At 41.7% G+C, this 19484-nt stretch overlaps 1 protein-coding gene and 1 long non-coding RNA gene across 3 annotated transcripts in view; both read left to right on the forward strand.

Annotated features, from left to right (window-relative positions):
• LOC139574306 (uncharacterized) overlaps positions 1 to 19484 on the forward strand; it is a 135953-nt gene that overhangs the window by 90389 nt on the left and 26080 nt on the right. The gene's annotated exons all lie outside the window — the stretch shown is intronic.
• On the forward strand, positions 316 to 5494 carry LOC139574303 (zinc finger protein ZIC 4-like). Its single transcript, XM_071398753.1, has 2 exons — positions 316 to 1492; positions 3700 to 5494. The coding sequence occupies exons 1-2, from the start codon at positions 532 to 534 to the stop codon at positions 4338 to 4340; spliced, it is 1602 nt and encodes a 533-aa protein (XP_071254854.1). The 5' UTR covers positions 316 to 531; the 3' UTR covers positions 4341 to 5494.

A 19484-nucleotide genomic window follows, 5' to 3' on the forward strand; every position in this document is an offset into this window, starting at 1 on the left:
CACAAAAATGTCCAGCATTTGAAGACATTTAAGACATTTACGTTAGACATTTACAAATAGGCGGTTGTAATGTGGCGCCTAGAGTCAAAGAGACACCAATATTTGGCAGTGTAGCCTATACCGCGGCACATTTCAAAGCATTTTCTATGAGATATTTGAAAACGGAGTCGTGCAGTGAACGCCTGCGTGTCCCTTTTAAAACAAACCCAGCGCCTGTCAATCATACCACATTCCAACCAATCCCAAAGCGCCTTTTTTTTAAAGCAGATTTGCCTGCTGTGCTTTTATATTGCACCATGGCCTGTTTCGAAGCATTTTTACTACCACGGTTATTGCCACAAATCAAGAGGGCAAAGTGAACGGCATGGGAGTCACACCAACTTTAACGAACTTCAGTCTGGTTCTTGCTCCTGCGAAGTTCACGGCCAAGAATTTCACATACAGATGATAAACAGCAAAGAAAATGGAAACAATATTTCTAGGTAAATCTTGAGCACAGAATTGGTTGATTTTGCAAACTCACAACAAAACATGACAACTCTGTCGAGGTTTAGTGGCTGCCTTCTTTCTTGCGTCAACCCCGGGGAGAGCAATACTGAACCCAGCGTGGTGCTGCCACCTTTGGCAGGGGAGCACATAGGGCACCCCACTGGCAGTTCCTTAAAGCTCTGCCCCTCGCACAATTTGCGAGACTATCCCGAGACGAGGTACAGTGCATATGTTGACCATTCGGTTCCCCATTTTGCAGACTCTGGATACCCCAGCCACCGGTTAGAGCACAGCCCTAGGGGCATCATCATTGGAGCCAATCGTTCTGGAGCCGGCATGCCACCCGTCACTGATCAACTGGCATCAAGAAGTAACCAACATGGCGGGATTGGAAGGTACCGTGACCTGCCTAGCTATAGAGATAGCAGAAGCCACGCTTTTTTCACCGCTTATCACGAGCAGGCCCATGGCTCCTCCGACGCGACTCGAGACCTCTCTGGACAAGTGATGTTGGGTCTACCTGGGGACCTCCTCACCCGGACGCACCCTTACGGCCAGAGCATCAGCGGCCCCAGGGGAAACAGCCAACAACTTGTCTCTCAGTTCCTGGGTCTCTACAAACCGCTGAACATGGCAATTCAACGTGGAGTGGGTGACGCTTTCCTGAGGTGCTCCAAACAGAACCTGAAGCACGAGCTGGTGTGTAAGTGGAGTGACAGCCAAGAGGGGGCTGGGAAGCAGCCCTGCGCCAGAACTTTCGGGACTATGTATGAACTTGTCACCCATGTGACAGTGGAACACGTCGGTGGACCAGAGCACTCTCAATACGTGTGTCACTGGGAGAATTGTCCGAGGGACAGAAAGCCTTTCAAAGCGAAATACAAGTTGGTGAATCACGTCAGAGTCCACACAGGGGAAAAGCCATTTCCCTGCCCTTTCCACGGCTGTGAAAAAGTTTTTGCAAGATCAGAGAACCTCAAGATTCACAAGAGGACACACACAGGTATGTAACTATTAGTGTCAATAATAATAATAATACTATTAATAGTAATTAGCTAACATAAAAGTTAGTAAAATACATAAAAACCAATGATTAAACTTGCCAAAACCTTGTATATTTTTTGGGGACTAAATTTACCCTCTGAGAAAATGTTGATAACCTAATTTAAACCATATTCGAAATGTTTGTATTTTATCAAATTATATTATTATATAAATAGTTAGATTGTGAGAGTTAGATTGTGTAATAAAACTCAAGCTTTTTATAGTGCACAAAAATATTAGAAAAAGCTAGCTAAAACAATTCTTTGAACAAACTTTTGATTGTTTTGAATGACAGTATACGTCACTGTCTGCCATGCTAGATTTTATATGATTAAAATGTACATAGCCTATTATGATGATGATGATTATAATATTTTTGTCTGCGGATGTCATTATTTATGTTTTTGGTGGTGCTGTTGTTCTGGGTGTAGTTTCTGTAATGTTGTGATGACTTTGTAGCCAGCCGTGATTGTTGTGGGGGGGTTACTTGTACAGGAGAGAAGCATGAGCTAGTGCTAATAGCGGGACAGAAGACCTGTAGTACTACAGCTACAAACGAGTAGTTTTCAGGCCCAGTTGTGTGGGTGCTTCTCCCACTCATTCACTTAAATAAATAAATAAATGCCGGGACACCGGAGAGTTGTGACGTAGCTTTTACGCTTCGCTCAGTTGCAGCCCAGTAGGGACGACTCCTCTCTGCGCGGGCGCAGGAACAACGCTGGAAGCGCTGTAGTAGAAAAACACAACATGCCAAGTAGGTTATGAGGTATAGACAACACAGTGCCTTTGTAGTCTGATCTCTGCTAAGTTTCACAGAGATCAACAGGATTTAAATGTTAAAGTGCAGTTGACATTTAGCTAGTCGATAATTGAACACTGTTTATGTTGATCTTTTTTTATTTATTTATTTTTTATAAAAGAGTCAAATGCTTCCCTAAAGATAAATGTAATTTGGACTAAAATAAATTAAGAATTATGTCGTTGGTGGCCAGAGTTGTCTAAATCAACACAATGAGAAAAATCACCAGTGGCAAACTTTTATGGTAAGAACCCTTAAATATTATACATGCCAAAAGCCACGTTATAGCAAACATTGATGTTAAAATGTACGTGCCAAAATGTATTTCGAATGAATGATTATTATGGTGTCCATTAAATTGAATAGTACATGCAGATGCATGTATGGAAACAGTAACATTTCTAATAAATGTTCGTCTAGAAATAGTCAAAAATATTTGATTAGAAATATATTATGGTTTGGTGGGACTTTTTGAGATGAGAAAACACATGCTTGTTTCAACATATTTTGCCATATAGACTTAATCGAAATTTGAAGACTAGGCCTATACACACTCATTCCTCTGTAGCAATATGACTTGTGATCTTCTGCCGTTTTTAACTGGATATAAGACAGAATTGTTCAAACATAGTTTTAGCACATTAATAGGACTTGGGGAGATAGATGATGGGCCTATTTACTGCGGCCTTGGCCTCACTGTTGGGATGAATCATTTACGATATGAATAGAGTTTCACGGGTAGTGTAAACTTCTATGGGAATTATATTTTCCACTTGTTGCCATGTTTATTATCTTCATGATTATCATCGTCATATCTCGACAGTTTAACCGTTCGACAGAAGTGTCAATTGAGATTTTTTTTTTTTTTGGGGGGGGGGGGCGTTTTTCGTGTAGATCTTATAATATAACCCACAGTTTCCATTGAATGTTCATTACACTTTGTGCAATTCTACACGTTATTCGGGGTTTAGGCCTACAGTCGAAGTTATGGGTTAGGTTAAGGTTAATATTAGACCTAAGGTTATGTAAGACATCACAATTGTGTTCAAACACGAAAAATTGTAATGTAGGTATTCATGTGAATGGTTATTGCACATTGGCATTGCACAGGAAAAAATGCACCCAAAACTAAAATCGACATGACTTCAAATATTAACATTTTAGGAAAGTTTTGGAATTAGGCTTATAGCCTACACACCACTTGCTCATAAACATAAAATGTTGATTATTTCGATCGTCACTGTCTTGTTTATGTGCAGATGTATAACAATATAATGTAAGTTTAGATGAGTTTACAAACCCAGAGGTTGACAACACATTAGGCACCATATCGTAACAAGCGGTCATTTCTCTCTCTGCACGTTTAGGTGAAAAACCTTTTAAGTGTGAGTTCGAGGGCTGCAATCGGAGGTTTGCTAACAGCAGCGACAGAAAGAAGCATTCTCACGTGCACTCCAGTGATAAACCCTACATGTGCAAGGTCAGAGGGTGTGAGAAGTGTTACACCCACCCAAGTTCCCTCCGGAAGCACATGAAGCTCCACTGCAAGGACTTCAGCGAGAAACGCAGCGATGGGCGCGAAGGGGACGGGGAGCACCTTGCAGAGGCCAGGTCACCCGAAGTAACGGATCAAGGCGAAACGGCCTCGTCCACCATCGTGACGCGCGCTCAACCTCTCACCTCCTCTCAACAGTCTCTATCCCCCGAGATTCGAAATGAGTCAAGTCTGAGGACACGTTTCCATCACACATTCGACAACAGTTTGGACTACTCCTCACATAGGTCAGATGGCCTCTTGGATCCATTGTTGATCCAGAGGAGCGGTTATAGGCCTGAGCCCACCCAATACCCATGCAACCAAGCAGGCCACAGTTTCGCCCAGAGCTCCAGGACATTTAACACTGCCTCACCCTTTCAGAAAAGTATTGTCAATGGGTGGTATACGTGCCACAGTGGTGTGGACTCTTTCTCACCAAAGCAGTGTAATAACGACATATCATCCATTTGAGTCAGTCATGTCGCCTGAGTGACGTTGGCCTACAAAATGTGGGCCTATTTTTGTTATGACATCAGCTATTCTTGGATTCTATATTATTGATTGTATTTTGTTGATGTTGTAGGCTATAAAGACATGTGCCATGTTGAAGTCAATATGTGTCGTAGTTTTGAAAACGTGCTAATATATATATATACAGCGTTGCAGAATGCGTGACGGCAAGCTTTAACTGTTCCGTGACGCACAAACTCAAGAGTCTACGTGCGTCTATGTGTGGTGGGCCTTGAGTTGTGTCACGTGTAAGAAACGTGCCTGTTTTAACACATGTGTAGGCTACAGTGACGTGTGTGTGTGTGTGTCCCCCCCCCCCCCCCCCCCCCTGTTGGAGAATTAGAATAGGACATCATTAATACAAATGCTGCCTATCATTTGAATGATGCTTGCTCTAGGATGAAGAAACTAAATGGATTTAACGGGATTGTCTATGTGTAAATGGCCTATATGTGAATATAGTAGCAAAAGTGTTATAAAAGGAACTATACATGTATTATTGTTTGGAAGGCTAAACCAGCATATGTAAAGGACAGGGTATTCATGGAATGTAACTGTATTGTATTGTGGGAATGCATAGAAAGTGCATTACTCATGTCGTGTTTAATGTAAGGCAGAACTTGGAAATAAAATCTGAATTAAAACCGATTATTTCTCGTCAAGTTCAATTTTGAGGCCAAATAACAAGTGGACCAATTTATGCGTTCCCATGATTTGTAATTCAAATGTAATGTAATTCAAACACATATTGACTATAAGATCTACTACACTCATTTGTTAAATATAATGTTAAACATCAGATGAAAGGACGGTGCGTTAGGCCAATACAGCTTTCAGCTGTTTTGCTTTTTTCCAAGAAGGATGAGTGGAGAAGCATATAGTATGATCCCCTCTCCCCCTGCACCCCCTTCATCCTCAGAATACACTTGCATTCTTTGTTTCTGTATGGATATTTTATGCATTTTTGTGTAAAATACTTTTTTTCGGGATCAGTTGAGAACACAATCCAATGCCTCCTTGATAAGAATTAAAATGTTTAATTAAAATTATACTGTACATACTGTAACATTAATTATGCATTCAATATTTCATTAAAGTGTCTCTATTCTCTTTGATCAGGCCGTGTGTGATTAAACCCAATGCATTCTCAAAGAAAATGTGCTAGTGCCACAGTGACGCGGACTCAACGCCCTTTGTTTATTTGTGCTAGATATCCGTGCATTCACTTTCGGGTTTCTTGGAATTGAATTGGCGTTTTATGAAATACATTGCGTTATGTATAGGCAGGCCTACGCTGAATTCTGAGAATCTTGGTTCGACTAAAATAGCCAACCATGAGCTGCACAATGTGTTATACACATGCCCATACTGTAAATTAATTTGTAAAATCTTATTAGGAGTGCACACTTACGAAGGCATTAATCAAAATTCAAACCAAATACTTGAGCTCTTGACAGTTGACAGGTTTTATTTGATAAGCAGCAACCGACGTCAAATACGTGCGTATTTGCCACAGTCATAGCTTTGCCTCCAGTAAAGTTTGTCTGGCCCCTTTTGCAAGTCCATTTATCACACTATAGTTTTCCTAAAATGTCCATCAAGCTCTGCACCATGCAAAAGCACAACACACATTTTCAAGGTTGTAGGCCTATAGGTGAATGTTATCCATTTTTTGTGATTAACTACATTTTACGATTAATTCCTCATATTTTCTAATCATTTGACCTCAAAATAAAATGGGATCCGTTTTTTCGACACTCTTAAATATACTTTGAAGTCTTTACAGTGTGGGTGTTTCTCTGGGGTTGGGTCTGGTAAATATCTTATATCGGCTATCTGTGTCAAACTTTGAAATGTGAGATTATTAGACCAGTTTGCTCATGTTTTGAAATATAATCTATATTTATTTGATTTGTGTAGCAAAACTAATGGCCCCGTCCGGACTCTGTTTATTAAGAAGACCTTTGGAACCTTAGGTGAAATTCAATCAAAAGTGCACTGCAGGAGAATAGCATTATTTCTGTACAGGGAAAATACATGGTGTTGATAACAATTACTGTTTACTATATGCAGTTGACTTGTAAAGCACATTTTAATGTACTTTATCTTTCTGCCCTATGGTTTTGACCCTTGTATGCAATTGATACCCAGTTGTAAGTACACAGATCTGCACCATTGTTTCTCTGTGGGAGTTTGCTATGCAGTTTGGGCTGAATTCCAGTCTTGGAGGTAGCCATTCAGATGTTAAATCTGACTCATATCACAGTGTACTTGCATTGGTTTTAAATCAGATTGTGAACAATTCATTCCTTGATGTTTAGAGCGAGCCAGCCCTAGATATCCCTGATATAGATTGTTCTATTAATTGTTTCAAGTGTTGTTACAATATACCAATTTGTTCTCTTTTTGTATAACCATATGCGTGTGTGCCTATGGCTGCATTTAGACAGGCAGCCCAATTCTGATCTTTCACACAATTATTAGCAAAAGAGCTGATCTGATTGGTCAAAATACCAATTAGTGGAAAAATATCAGATTTGGCTGCCTGTATAAACAGCTTATGTTATTCCAGTATTAATAAGTCATCCATTCATCTGATAATGTTACAGTAACACAAACAGATCCTAGTACAGATATTACAGTTACACATAGAGATATTACAGTAACACAGACACATCCTGTAAGATATGTCAGTAACACAGACAGATCTAAATACAGATATTACAGTAACACAAACATATCCTATAAGATATCACAGTAACACAGACATATCCTAGTACAGATATTACAGTTACACATAGAGATATTACAGTAACACAGACACATCCTACTAGTACAGCCACAACGTCCTACTGCCGTCCATCCCATACACCGCTTGTCTGTCTGCTGTGTCTGAACACAGTGCCACTAATGATCCGTAGTATATTACTGTTAAAACTACCCATTTCATCCCTAGATAGTTATTACTATAATATAACTCATTCATAGTTTACATACCCAATTCCCACTGTCAAAGATGGAGCCTCCGGCACAAATCATTTCAGTCTACTTAAAAGGGAGAGGCGCTGGAAAAGCAGTGACCACAGAATTCAGCACAGCTAACTAGGCCGCATATTTGTGACAGGCTGAAATCGATGCACGCAATAAGTGACCATGTCCACTTGTCTGACTGGAGGACAGGGTTCAGTGTACAGTAGCCATACCACCTGATGGTGATCACATTCACAACGATGACCTCATTGCTGCTTCATTCACACCACAATCTAATCATGCTACCTAACGATCTAGCTTTTGCGCATATGGATGTCTTTTACTGTTATGTGCAGTGAAAGACATGTGCAGACAGTTTTATGATTAAAGGAGACCATTTTGGTGTACCACACTATGCGCTTCTCTTATATTCAAAAGATAAGCAAGTCTGCCATTCCATACTTTTACGTCACACACTGTTCCGTTTCTTGGAACACTCTCTTCTATGTATAAGGGGGCAGCAACGATTTAGATTAGTCGTCAACGCGGATATGTTCGAGTGTGGTTAGTCGGGACAGTGTCTGACGATTTTGGGAAGATAGAACTATGCTATATGATTGTTTTCTGAATCATTTTCTGTCTCCCATGCATACTATCCTCTACCTCTGATGTGCAAGTCTGGACTACAATATGATTGTGTTACTCTGAAAGTTTGATAGACCAGAAGTGTTTTCATTGTTGTCACAGCGGATGTCTTTATCGATTTATCTAAAAGTAATGTTTCCCTGATGAAAGTGAACTAATATGGTGGCACATATTTTTTTCCCAAGTAAAACTAAAACAAGTTCATTGTTGATTTTCTTCCCTCCCACAATGCTCCTGTAACGATGATGTCATGGCCTACAGCGATGTCATGGTAACAGCTCAGACCGACTGACTGTCTGCTTTATGTTCTTCGTTACAGGATATTGAGGCCCATCACCTGCAGCCTCTTGATATCAATGGACATGGCTGCACAAGCTGTGTGGCCTATTATGTATTTGGCCGAGTTCTCCACCATCTAAACCATTCGTTCCTTGCTTGCTTTCACTCCAGCACCCATCGCCAACAACGCCAGCTCAGCGCACACAGTCTATTTCCTCACGAGGTGGCACTTTTCAGGATGCTGCAAAAGGTGATAAGCGTGTTAGGGCTTTCATGTAAACTGAAGTATGCTGTATTCGTGTATGTCATACACGATATTCATGAGGACGTCTCTTTAGACAGGGCAGGATGTTTTGATGGTGTATTTTGCAAACCCCACTGAGTTAGACCGCAGTTGGGTTTTTGCCCTCCCTGTCAGCCCAGGGAAATAAATAATGAGCATGTCAGAGACTCAAGCCATCTGTCTGAGAAGTCATCCACCAATCTCACCACAAGGATCCCCTTACTAATAAGCTGGCTAGTTTGAATTGCTTAACTTGAGACTGTTTGCTTTTCGAGAGAGTAGACATTTGATTGGGGATGCTATGATGTTTTTTATGTTGCCCTCTTTCAGAAAACTCGTTAAAAAAAGTACTGTAATATTCAACGTGAGATGATAAAATTGTCAGAGCCTCAGATTGGAGAGGAGTAGAAGGCTCTCAACCAACGTGAGATGAGGTGCAATCCCAAAATAATATGAGCATTAGAATGGACCGAGAGTCGCGTCCTATTCCTTCCAGAACCTCATAAGATCTGTTAAATCTGGTTCCCTGGGTTAAATGCGGAAGACACATTTTGGTTGAATGCATTCAGTGGTGCAACTGACTAACTTTATCAACAGCTGGTGTGTGTCATGCTTGCTTCATGAGTCAGCAGCCACTTGGCAAAGACGCCAGAACAACGTCGAGTTTGATTGATGTTTGATTGAGTTGTCAACAAACGTGAATTCAATTGTCAACCAAAACTTTAAACCATATTGTTTAAGACCTGGGTTAAATTTATCCGAAAACCAGGTATGTTGATAACTTTATTTGATCAATTGAATCAAAAAGTTGCATCGATGCAACATGATAACATTGATATGTTATTGGTGAAATAATAAGGGAACGATGTTACCCAGAGGGCACCGGTCGTAACTAAACACTGTATTTTTGTATTTCTTCATGTTATTAAGGTTGTCCGATTGAGGAGACATCCTACCAGGTAAAATAATTGGTCAACTTAATATTATTCCTGCGTTATTTAAACATACGTATCAACATGATTGAATTTTCAGAAAGTCATCGACGTGCATAGTAATGATAATTTATCCAAGATTTTGACCAGAAATCAACAACATGATTTGGAAGTAGAATTCAACTTTGTTGGCTACGCAATCAAATATCAATCAAAATCGAATGTTTGTCTGGTTGGATACTGCCAATATTAATTCTGGGATTAGGGTCTGTCTGAGACGTGTGTTGCAGGTTACTACGGTTATTTGATATTTCCTCCTCCATCAAAATGATCCTATCCAAACTTCAACTATTATCCTTGTGAAGGTTATGTATCCTCCATTACCTCATGACTATGATTTCTTCCTCCGAAGATGGTAAATCTGCTCTCAGAAAACATTTTTGGGGAAGACAGTAATTCCATTGTGCACATAATTGCCCAAGAAAATGTCTCTGTTTGCTTGGGGAAATCAATTACTCAATTTGATCTGTTATGCAAGCGCAGTGATGGTGTACATAGGAAGGCCAGAGCTGAACACCCTGAAATTAGATTTTCTTTTCCCTAATAGCCACAATTCTTCGGTGCAGAAAGCCTTTAGAGATCCCGCTCTATATTATTTTTCCTGACAAAGCAATGGCATTATTCCATAACCACTCAGCCCTACCACACCCCTGCCCCTCCCCCTCTCCCTGCTAATCACTGGTACTGCATGATGGGACCCTATATTCACAGTTTGCTGTTTATTGTCCGCCATCTTTATTTGGCTTCTCTGCCTAGCAACAAGAGTCAGCCGCCCCTTTTTTGGGCTGTACATGTAACATTCGAATTCACGTGAATATGTCTGTTTCACCTTGGAGTCCGTCGAATCACCGTCGCACTTAGCCTATCTGCTGTGCCGGTCTCTGTTATGACATACAGGGCCAGATTCCCACCAATGTGTCAGAGGGTGAGACGCGTTTTCACACCAGGTCTTTGGGCGAGATGCATGATAGCCGACCGCCATGTAAGACATCTTGTGGAACCTGCATGCGCAGTGTAGCACCCGTATAAGCTCACTGCTATGGTATAGCCACCTCGCTAGGCCGGCCAGTGTGGGGCTGCGTCAGCATGGCGAGAGGGGTAAGGCCGACCAAGTGTGATTTTAATTGGATCCCTGGCTTTTTCCATCTTCCCCAGGTCAAGCCAGTAGTGTTGTGGCTCCCTAACTCTGTTTCTTTTCATTCATCCCTGCCCACCCCCTTCTTTTTCCACGCCTCCTTTCATTTCTCTCTCTCTCATCTGTCTCTCTCCCTCTGCTCTTGGCTATCCTAACCCTCCATGACTTCTTCACACTGGCCCCCTAATCTTTGCATACTCGCCAGTGTGGCCCTGTGGTAGCTATAGTGCCCTCCACCATATTCCCCCACCATATATGAAGCTCCACTTATCTATGCCCCCATTCGTGTTTTCATCTGGTCCTTGGCTCTCGCCACGTGAAACTGCAACCCTTTACATGGTAAACTGGAAGCAGCTGCGCCTCTTGTCTTCTTTCTTTCAGTGTCGTGTTCATCTCATTTTCATTTTCTCTCCAAACGGAGCACGTGGGGTTCAGAGGGGCTTGGCACAGACGCAACTCTGATGCTAACAGTGTGTAACGAGAGTGATGGTGAAGACGAACTCAACATTGATTATGAAGGTTAGGTTGTACAGTATGTAATCAGGCTATCAGAGAAATCAAGCACAGGTGTCAGAGGAGGATGTCACTCATGGAGAGTATCATTGAGTCGTGGGACACACAAGGTAATCTGTTTCAGGTCCTCTATGTGCCTGTTGACAACTTGACATTAACAAGCGTTCAAAAGAACCGCGTCATCAGTGGCAGGACTCTTATGTAAGACAATGCAATGATTACAACTGAGCATATACAAGCTTAATTTTTCATATTTCTTGCTTTTTACGGACAGCGAAATGGCGAATCAGAAATCAGAAATCCCCATGAGCTCTGATCTGGTGACTTGGTCAGACTGATCCCTTGGATTTCTCTCTCATCTTCATCTGCAGTGCAGTTTTCTGGTGTCAGTGGTGGTGCCAGACCCCTGTGTAGCTCAGCTGGTACCAGGCTTATTAAAACAGCCCTCTATTCACACTTTGCAATTGGGGCTCCGCTTTCAACTTAAGCCCAAGCCTCCCAACATACAGAGCTCACAGACTTTTTTTGTCACAGACTTTTCCCAAAAAAGGCTATCGACATATGCATCTGGGAAGAGAGAAAGACCGCGCACATCTTTGTATCTGATGCATTTTTGACTTGTGATGCATTCCAATTTACCCGTCCGAATGGCTCTCACAAAAAAAATTGTTTTCGTTCATTATCCATGCCTTACATAAGAGATATTTCTGATCATTTCCTGATGAGCCAGTCTTTGGGCAGCCATGAAGATTTTAAAGGTCTTTATCCAGCCAATCAGCTCAGGAGTTTTCCCATGCAGCTGACAATGGTTATCTCATGGCAGGATGCAACAGCAAGCCAACGGGAGACCCTCTGAGAGGAGGCTCACCGTATTGGTTGGGGGGTCCCATGTGTTCCGAAGGGGAGCCAATGAATCCTTTGTGTCCATCTTTCAAAATCCACATCTCTAAGGTTTTCTTTGGCGCTGTTTGAAGATGGGGCAACTTCTAGCAAGCCCAAGACCCACGAGGGGCAATTCCATCCTTTCAGGGGGATGACCATAGCTTTTGCCCCTTGCCTATGATCTCCCATCCAGATCCTTGTTATCAGAGATCAACTAGGAAGCTTGACATAATGTCCTCCACTTGTTGGCAAGGGCAATTGGCAGCTTTCATGTCAGTGAAAGCCAGATGAATATGCTTAAAACAGCACATTGGAGCAGAAATCTTAGCCTATTTCTGTGTCTGTGCAAGTCACCGTGGCTGGTTATTAACTTAGACATTATTTTTTATTTCGTGGCTTAATGACTTACATTAAACTGAATGCGTTTTGAGCACTTGTTAAAGAATGTTAAAGAGAATTTGATCATAATCCAAAGAGAAGAATCCCTTAGATTTGACAATTACAACACCAGGAGACCTTAAGTGCCTGTTGTCTTTGCTGTCTCTCAACTCCATCACATTTAATTAGTAACAATTTGCGGTTGTTGTGAGATATAGCATTTTAATACCTTTTGTATGAATCGTCAAATCTCCATCTTTTGAGGATGAGCTTAAATAAGGGATCACATTGATTGTGGTCCAGGGTATTTCAAAGCCGCGTGTAATCGCGGGTGTTTAATTTGATCTGTAGCAGGTTGCGTCGCGAGGGGGCTGTGTAATCAAGCCTGTGAATTCGACATCTGAAGGAAGAATGGCGTTTCTGATCACATCTCCATTGAAGTCCATCCATTTGCTGTTGATGCTCTCGAGCTCTCCTTGTCACCTGGCAGCTAAATGAATATGTACTTGACATGACGCTGTATGGCGTTTTTCACAAATGTCATACAGTATATACACATGCAAAGGCCCTGAGGGGCTACGGTTCAGGAGTCAGTAAGTGAGCATGTGCGTGGCGATCTCGCTGTTAACCTCTCCGCATTACAAGAGCTCCAGGGCCAGACTCTACATTGATGGATGGAGGTTGGGGGATGGGGGGATGAAGGGGAAACCAGAACCAAGGAATTCCCCTAGGGCCATTTCAATTACAGTTAGAGCAAGCTTCTGGAACTGTGATGATATGTTGCTTTAAGGCTGTGACATTAATGGAGAGGACAAATGGGATTTTGTGTGGTGCTGACCCTACAGTGTAGGCCCGAGACGGAGAGATTCAGAGGTGAAGCCAAGGATGCACTGTTAATACGTTTTAGATCAACCTCAGAGGCGCTTTGGTTGTTTTATCTGTCTTCACCAAAAATAACATGCTAAATCATGCGTGCATACAGCAAATCGCTGCGGGCCGGAACTAGCAATGTCGTCTCGTGCCATTTTGGCACCTCTGAAGTTTGGGAGATATTGATAGCCTTTGCATATCTGTACCCACGGGGCAGGGAGCATGAGGGGGCATGGGAGAGGGTAAGCAGTCAACAGTCTCCCTTTGAGGAAGCCAGGTAGTGGATTTAGAAGGGAGAAAGGGAAAGTAGTGGACTGTCCCTTCATCTTTTTGATGATCAATAAGGTACTGTAACCTTTTATCGGACATGTGCCATGATATGGTAATGGGATCTACAGTGTCTGCGTGTACTCTCTAGCACATTCCATCTAAAAACGACTCCTTTTCCCATGAAGTGACACACCTTCAAGCAACGTGTCCCTATTTGTGGGTTGATCACAATCCGACTTTTAAAGCTGCAAACTTTTCCCATATCCTCCAAAACCAATGACTTTGAAAAAGACCAAGGCAGATATTACGGTATTCTATCTCGACTCCTTTGGAATAATCCTGTGTTTTAGATGATATTGATTGGGTGAGGGATCAAAAATCCATTCCCCCATGGAAGAACAGAGTGTATTTTATAGAGTTCTTTTAGCCCGTTATTAGAGGGGGATATAGCTGTGGTAATTAGCACTCATCCCCAGCTCCATACCCATATCTGTTACATTATCATAAACCTGTATTACTGCTGTTGTGAATGTCACAGATGTTATTCTCCCAGTTATGTAAGTGACAGAATTACTCAATGGCCCTGTGTGTCTGGGAGGGGTTTCGAAATATTAATTCAGTCTAAAAAAAGAAAACCTATTTGCTCATGAAAGTTCAGTGCATGATGTGCCTTTGTAAATTCCCTGTTGGATTGACATATACAGTATCAGGTCACGGCTGCATCCCATTGTGATTAGCTACCAAGTTTCCTGAAGTGAAGTTTAGTGATCAGTAACCTTAATGATCATATGGGGTTGGGGTTGTTTGGTATGTATTGTCTTTTCAAGAAAATATGCAGCACTGAAGTTGATAAGTAACAATTCCGTAAGTTCAATACTAAAAACATACAAATAAATGAGGGTCTGTTAGTGCCTACAGAAAGCTGTCCCAACAGCGGAGCTTTCCTTTCAGCACCATGGAGTGAATCCTTACCACTGCTACACCTGGTTATCAGCGGAGCCTTGTCTGGCAGCGAAACAGTTCATTCAGCCTCATTTACTAACTTTTTAAAACCTTAGCTGATATTGCTGACTTGCTTAAACAAATGTGGTTTCTACTGACTCCTTGTGGATTTGTGTAAGTCGATAAGAACCTCATTGTCCTTCAATAATAACGAACGCCAACATGGAATTTTATGGGTCTATTACTGAACTTTCTGTTGAGAACAAATATTTGAGAAGAGACTGTCAACATGGTTACAGACCCAACAACATTATATAGTATCCCCTCTTCATGAAGAAAAGCACACGAGCTAATTTATGCTGCAGCATACATTTTTGGACTCACCATTGTTGTGCTGTGCTCACTTGAACAGGAAGGTGACGCGGCGGTCCTTCCTGTGGGAAAATTTTGGTAATCAAACGTGCTTTCAAGACAACTGGGAACTCTGGAAAAAACAAGGTCGAATCACGACGTCGGTGATCTTCAGGTCGGAGCTCTAGAAAGAGGCCTGAGTTCCCGGCTTACAATTCCAAGTTGGATGACCATTCAAAATGTATTTTCCGAGTCGGAGCTCGTTTTTTTCAGAGTTCCCAGTTGTCTTGAACTCACTGAAGTCTGAGATTTCCCAGTTCCGAGTTTCCAGTTGTTTTGAACGAGGCAGAAGTCATGCTGCATTGACAGCATGGCCAATGTATTCAACCTTTGGCCCATGGTGTGTTGCAAGTGAATGTTTTTTCTTTTAAGCTTGGCAAAGAGACCGTTTCAGACAGATGTTTTAAATCCATAAACCCAGACTTGGACCACACACCCTCTCCAGCGAATAGCAGGCAGGGGAAGCAAAATAGTAATTGCTTTGCAACGCTTGCAGTTAGCCACTAATTCCTTCCAAACCACTCATTGTTGAATTTGCGATTTCTGACTTGTGTAATGTTTAGATCCAAGGGCCGATGAGCACCGATACCTTTTATCTATAATTCATCTTCATGTGACAAAGATTTTAAATGATTTGCCAGTAGATTGCCAACTGTCGACGATGACTGCCTGTATAGCTTGCTAGCTAAGATTTTGAAAGTAACATGATCAGTCCAATCAAAGCTACGGCAGGTACAGTATAACTTGATTTGACGTCATTTTATCTGTGGCCAATGACCTTGAGCCTTCTTGGATGGGCACTTCTAATGTAAATTTATGGCAGCACCCAAGGGGGCTTGAACTGCCTAGCTCTCCCTGTAGATTCTGCAGTGACGTAGTGTCCCCATGAGTGACGGAACACTGAGCCAATCACGGTGCAACTAGAAAAGATAACCAACCCATACGCTCTGTATATTCCACTGGCTGCCCCTCCACCACAGAAAGCACTGAGCTAGGCTAAAACACCTGCATTTTGGAGCTGCCTTACTCAAGAAAGAGACCATGTTTGTATGCGGCTTTATTAACTCTATAATTATTTTTTACATTGTTTGCAAACTGATATGTGACATCAATTAATGCCAAAATAACATGCAAAAAAAATAAAAATAATAATCTTATTTATTTTTTGATAAACAGGTGGGGCTCAAAACCGGTGCTGCCCTGAATGACGGGTCGCCACTGGTTCAATGTAATTTCATTGAAATGATGTGGAAACAATGTTGATTCAACCAGTGTGTGCCCAGTGGGATGATCTGCACATCTTCTATGAAGAAAAATGATATCAATCAGTGAATAGGCAAACACAGTAATGCATCTGTGTAACAGCGTGGGCCATTGTTTATACACACATACGAGTACGACGCCAGAGGCAAACTGAAGTCACTGACATAATTATGTTTACACTTTGTATTATTCAGAGATGTAATGCAACTGGCATTGGGGTTTGGATTCTGTATTTCCATCGTGTGCCAGGCCTGTGTGATCACCAAACTTACAGTAGTACCCATTGAGGTAGTGGGAGATTTCAATATCGCACTACTGTAAGTCACCAGTTATGAAACGGCGCATTCTTATCCTTCCACCCCCTTTTTTTGGGGCTATCCTTTGAACATTTCATGTCACTGGCACTACTGTTTACAAAGCCTATTTAGACAAGTAAGGGTTGGAAATAATTAGTCCTCCATGCGTGTGCGGACATATTCCCTTTCAATCAGTTTAAAAACCAACTCGGTTAATTAATCTTCTTGTTTCCCTCCTCCATTCTGTTTTTGTGTTCCTTTCTTTTCCACAGAATTCCCATTGACCCATATATTTGATCGGATATTTGAAGTACATCATATGAAATTCCAAGTCAAGATGGAACAATGGATGCACTATTATTAGTTGCATTTTGAGGTATATCCTCCTAGAACCGGTGAGAGCGTTGCTTGCTGTGTTTTCCTGTATTCCCTGAGTGAAAACATTAGCATCTCATTTGGGCCTGGTTGAGAGCTGTGGTTACTTCATGGAACTGGGTTATTTCATCACTAGAAGACCTGGGGAATTGAGCTGAATGTGGTGACTGACTGTAGGTTTTCCATGCACGTAGCAGCTTGAGGTAGAGTAGAGGAATTTCAGGGAGGCATTTTTACAAGAATCACACATGACAAAGTGCGATGGCACCTAGCCTGATGATTTTTGGAAAAGATGCCTGCACTAATGTCAACATCCCATTGATCCTCAACACCGTTTTAACACCCGCCTCACACCCACCTAAATGGAGATAAATGGAAAGAGTTATCAGTTAGCGGTTAGCTTTGTCACCACATCCTCTGACGTCTCCTGCATAGCTGTCAGTTAGGCCGTATTCCCACTACGAGAGATGAAAGACAGTTTGAGGAGTGTAGTGGCGAAGGAGATTTCGACTTTTCAATTCACATTATTCACATTATTGTATTTTTCCATATATAGACACCCCCTATGTTTGAGTAAAATGAACTATATGTAGGCTACTGAGCTTGTCTGATGCTTTAAGCACTACGATTTAAAATTACTAAATTACTAAAGAGAGAGCCAGAGATCAATGTAGCCTAACCAGAATTAAAAAAAAAAAACTGTTCCCTACCCTACTCCTCCCGCTGCCCTATCGCAGATTCTGACATTAAGCTCCTGAAGTTGTCGGTAATAGACTACACCAGCTATCCGCAACCTTTTCCATTAGGAGTGCCAAGTTATCCCTGGGTGCCAGTAATAATTTTCATATGCACATTTTGAATAAATTGACAACTCGTAAATGGAATGAAATAAACCAAAACTTTTTTCTCACAGCCTATTGTGCGCTCTGCAAACAATGTGTCCACTCCTACAATGACAACGGTAAGACTGTAATAATAATATATTGAATGCATTAGCAGAAATTACCATAACCAAACACACATTGTAGATGAGAAATGGTGGGAATTAACGATAAATGTACTACTGGGGATACTGGTGTGCTAACCCCGCGGCCTCCGCAATGAATTGGTCTACTCAGACAAGCGTGCCATCATTTTGAGTTGTGTTTAGTTGAGTTTATTTTATTTTTACAGAGACAGTGCACATTAATCAACGTTTCAGTAAAAGTGCCGGTTTTAGCCAGCCAAGCTAATTTTCAACCGCAGTCCCTGGGCAGGTTATTAAAAACAATTACAAAATAGACAACCATTGAGCAGTGAGCACACGCAGAGCAACATAGGACAAGCAAGACGTAGCATACAGACAGAGCAACATAGGACAAGCAAGACGTAGCATACAGACAGAGCAACATAGGACAAGCAAGACGTAGCATACAGAGAGCAACATAGGACAAGCAAGACGTAGCATACAGACAGAGCAACATAGGACAAGCAAGACGTAGCATACAGACAGAGCAACATAGGACAAGCAAGACGTAGCATACAGACAGAGCAACATAGGACAAGCAAGACGTAGCATACAGACAGAGCAACATAGGACAAGCAAGACGTAGCATACAGACAGAGCAACATAGAACAAGCAAGACATAGCATACAGAGAGCAACATAGGACAAGCAAGACGTAGCATACAGACAGAGCAACATAGGACAAGCAAGACGTAGCATACAGACAGAGCAACATAGGACAAGCAAGACGTAGCATACAGACAGAGCAACATAGGACAAGCAAGACGTAGCATACAGACAGAGCAACATAGGACAAGCAAGACGTAGCATACAGACAGAGCAACATAGAACAAAAAGCAGCAAGACAAAATTCATAAAAGCAACAAAGTGTTTCCACACCTCACAAGCTACAGACAACAGACAACATGGAAAGCGGCAATACACAGCTAGGGATGATGTTCACAAATCTGATTGACCTTTAGCCATGTCTTCATGCATTTTGTGAAAGTGTGATATGTGGTGCAGTTATGCGTGTCTGATCGCAGTGTATTCCAGACATGGGAAGCTCTCACAGAGAAAGCGGATTTACTAAAGGTGCTTTTCCTTAAGGGAACTATACAGTCACCTCTCATGGCAGACCTTGTGGATCTGCTGCCATATGTTTGGGTTTTCTGTTTATCAAACATTCTGAGTGGAGGGGAAGCCAGGCCATTTAGGATCTTGAATACAAGACATGCGTCGGTGTATTGCACAAGATTTTCCCAACTCAGGAGCTCATGCTTTCTGAGGATGTAACAGTGATGATGGCTATTGGGCTTCCTTTTCTCATGTGCCTTAAAAAATCTCATCAGACCAACAGCCTATCAACCAAACAATCGATCAGTGGACTAAATGGGGTCAGCCCTACTAGCCACTAGCCAGTAAGCACAAACTTTTTAACAATCTGAGCAATTTTTCTTCTAAAACATATTACAATATTGAATAATGCAACCAAAACATATTACACTATTGAATAATGCAACAATCCACAAGAATTATTAGCATTATTTTCTCATCGTACACATGAAATTACATAGCTGACACATGCTAGCTTACTAACAACATCCTTCATGATCA

Source organism: Salvelinus alpinus, chromosome 4 (genome assembly GCF_045679555.1).
Source record: "Salvelinus alpinus chromosome 4, SLU_Salpinus.1, whole genome shotgun sequence".
Classification (NCBI taxonomy): domain Eukaryota; kingdom Metazoa; phylum Chordata; class Actinopteri; order Salmoniformes; family Salmonidae; genus Salvelinus; species Salvelinus alpinus.

Coding starts and splice junctions, on each gene's coding strand:
- LOC139574303 (XM_071398753.1), top strand. CDS start 532: ATGACAACTCTGTCGAGGTTTAGTGGCTGCCTTCTTTCTTGCGTCAAC. Junction 1,493..3,699: donor TCACAAGAGGACACACACAG/GTATGTAACTAT, acceptor CTGCACGTTTAG/GTGAAAAACCTTTTAAGTGT.